Genomic DNA, 3,549 nt, shown 5'->3' with positions numbered 1-3,549 from the left:
ATATATATATATATATATATATATATATATTGTGCATAAATATTATATATATATGTATACATATATATGTGCATGCATATCTATATATTGCTTGTTTCATATTTCAGGCACTTGTGTAATGCTGAATATCACTTATAAACATTTCTTCACACTTGATTTTGATTTCGTGCATACTTCCAATTTTCTGTTGTTTTTCTTCAGTCCTTTATTGTTCTTTCTGGTGTTCGCTGCTCCTGAGGCCCCTCCGTCAGCCTCCACTGCTGGGGTAAATCAGTGAAAAAGAAGCAAATATGAAATTGATTTCTTCAGCCGTCTTCTCCTCTTCTTAGGCTTGGCTTTCACCACAACAAGTCGAGTAGATGCAGCAGAAACAAAGAAGAATAATGCAAACGGCCTTTAAAAGAACATTTCCTCCTTCTGGAATGGCTTGAGTTCTAAACAGAATGTGCTGCTGAAATGCATCCGTTCAAGTCGTTAGGGTGTGTGGGTGCGGGTAGAGACATACAGAAAAGCAGACAATAGTAGAGGCTGTCTTAATGCTTTTCCGTTGCTTTCATGAGTCTATTGAAATACAATTTAATAATTAATCAATTTAAAACGAAAGAAAAGCGATAAAAGGAATCCGCGAATTTCGTGACTTCACGCCTTCTGCGTTTCACTTTGAGGGTTTAGGGTTTCAGCAAACCCTAAACATAATCATTTTGAAAACCCTGCAACTGCTGCAGAGCATCTTTTCCGTTGTTTATTTGGCCTTTAGCCACAGACTTGCCACGCTTTCGCCTTTTTAAAAGATGAATTCCCGTTGAATACTGCAGCTGAAACGCAGGTGAGTTCACGATCATGGTGTACCTGCCTATACACCCGAAAGTTGCACGCTCCATTCAAAAGGTTGAATGTAGGGAAAGAAAGGGAGAAATGAGAATATTCAGGGCGGAATAGCAATGAAAAGAAAGACTTTTTGGCGGCTTCTTTTCGCCTGCAACGGCGCTGCAGCCATTCGAGAGAATGCAAAACAAAAAAATTATATTTCGCCTTTCACTTTTCCCCCGCCAGAACCCCCGCGGGAGCCTCTGCGTGCACGTCGCGTTCGTCCTTATGAACGAATTGCAGCGACAGCACCTGAAAAAGAAACATTAAAGAAAGACCTTTCAAGCGCAATGGAAGAAACAGAAAAAGAAATAGAAGAAACGCTCGGAGGACCGCCAGCTGTTGAACAGCCCGAGAAAGAAAAAGAAGAAAAAGCAAGATCTAAAGGAAATTTCCTTACGAAAATAATGGAAGAAGCTTCTCGAGTATTCGCGATGATCAATTTCTGGTATAAATATGGTAAATAACTATTTATTTAATCTTTCATCTCTTGATAAAACAAAACCAACAAGAAAATAACTCCAATGCATGCATTACAACCTCTCAAACATGCAGAAAAGGAAGCAGGAGCGCAACAAACAGAACCAACAGCAACAGCTTCTTCTGAATCTGCAGCATTTAGAGATAATGTTCTCCGCAGTCTTCAGCAGGTAAATTTCTAATATCAAACAAACACAAAAAAAATAAATGCAATTTCAACGACGCCAACAGAAAACAGAAAATAAACCCATCGCCGAGCAGGACATCAAAGAAATAACCAAGGTAATAATGCGTCTATATTTAATATGCATTATATGTACAATATATGAATGTACCTGTATGTATATTTACTTATGCTTACTTATATAATGCCTATTTATTTTATAGTACGTATACTCTACATATACATATATAAAATAAATAAATAAATAAATAAATATATATATATATATATATATATGTACATATATAATAAACAATAGCATTTATATAACATAAATTAATATTAAATTAATTTATTTAACATCTGCTTCAGGCAATGGCCCCAGTGAGTCAATAACAGATCAACACGCGTGCAGCAGCTGCTATACAAGCAGCAGCAGCAGCTGCTGCTGCAGCTGCTGCATCTGTTTATTCTCGTCTGGTGCTACGATGCTAATAATTCGTATTTCCCGACTGCAGCCCTTACCAGCAGCAGGAGGAGCAGCAGAAGGAGCAGCAGCAGCAGCAACAGCAGCAGGAGATTGCATGCGTGACTACTCTGTGCAGTGTCCTGAAGGTTTCATAGAAGAAGGCTCCAACTGTATAGCCACCGCCTCTTATAAGGGCCCCTGTGCGCAGCAGCAGCCGGAGCTGCATATTCTAAGTGCTGCTGCGAAGGCTGTTTGGGGCTTTGCTTGCAAAGCAGCATTCCCGTGCATGCAGGAGCACTGTCCTAACGGCGTAGATTATACTCAACCATGTCCTATTGGCTTTGTTCTTGAAGCAGATAAAACTTGCTCAGCAGCAGCCCCAGCCTCTGCTAGCAGCACCACTGCGGCTGCTGCTGCTGCTGCTGCTCGGGAGTGTGCAGGCCCTCTCGCTGCAGCAGTAGCAGCAGGCGACAGCATAGCGAAGGCGCGTTTAGAGGGAATGTGCGGCTTGCGGTGGCCGTGTAAGAAGAAGATTTGTATAAAAGATTTCAGCAGCGACTGCCCAACAGGTTGGGTTCAGAAGCAACACAACTCGGGTGTATGCACAGCTCCACCTACATACAAAGGCCCTTGTGAAAAAGAATTAAATCTAAAAGAATATAAAGGCAGCAGCAGCCTTAAACGCGCGTTAGAGAAACGCTGCAACGTATCTTGGACCTGCAGCAGCAGCAGCAGCAGCAGCAGCAGCAGCAGGGAGAAGCTGCGCGACTTCAGCAGCCCGTGCCCTTTGAGTTGGGTGCTGCAGGAAGACGGAAGCTGCAGAGGGCCGCCCACATACACCGCAACAGACAAATGCAGCTCTAACATTTTTTTAAAAGATAAAACGCTCGAAGAAAAAGAAATTATCGCATCTGCATGCAACCTCTACTTCCCGTTCGCCGGTAAGATAAAACAAATTTAAATATATTAATAGCAGCACGTAAATAATATACATATTCATATAAATATTAATACATGTATGTGCATGCATCTGCGTATATATGTATGCATGTACATTTAATAACACATTAAGGTCGAATTGCTGATATACATATATATATATATTTATATTTATTTATTTATATATATATACATATATAAATATTATTATATATATAAATATATAAATATTGATTTGCATTGCATTTATTTGCGGTTTTAATTTTTATGCCTTCGTTCTTTTGTTTGTTTTCAGTAAAAAATCAGCATTTGTTTATATATATTATATATATATTGTTAATATATTTAAATAAATTAAATGTATTCAATATATTAAGTATAGTAATGTATATTAATATTAATATTAATAATATAATAATATTAGAAATATAATAACACTTTTAATAAATCCTTTTGAAAACCTGAAGACAGAAGCGGATGCCGATTTGACTTCGGCTTCGTCTGTCCAATCGGCTGGGCAGACGAAGCCGAAGGGCAGCACTGCCTCGCCCCCAGCACCTACACAGGGCCCTGTAAACCTCAGCATTATCTGCTGCTGATGCTGCTGCTGATGCTGATGCTGCTGATGCTG

At 39.5% G+C, this 3,549-nt stretch overlaps 1 protein-coding gene across 1 annotated transcript; it reads left to right on the top strand.

Annotated features, from left to right (window-relative positions):
- Positions 1-840: 840 nt before the first annotated feature.
- On the top strand, positions 841-2,940 carry EAH_00061620 (plasmodium falciparum CPW-WPC domain-containing protein, putative; the record flags this gene model as incomplete). The annotated part of the gene is made up of 4 exons (XM_013393323.1): positions 841-874; positions 1,054-1,326; positions 1,423-1,517; positions 2,029-2,940. 4 exons carry the CDS (start codon positions 841-843, stop codon positions 2,938-2,940), a joined length of 1,314 nt encoding a protein of 437 aa, XP_013248777.1.
- Between the last annotated feature and the right edge of the window lie 609 nt (positions 2,941-3,549).

The sequence above is a fragment of the Eimeria acervulina genome, genomic scaffold (genome assembly GCF_000499425.1).
Source record: "Eimeria acervulina Houghton genomic scaffold, Eah_scaff1613, whole genome shotgun sequence".
Lineage (NCBI taxonomy): Eukaryota > Apicomplexa > Conoidasida > Eucoccidiorida > Eimeriidae > Eimeria > Eimeria acervulina.
Note: the sequence above shows the minus strand (reverse complement) of the source record. Positions and strands in the feature narration are given on the sequence as shown.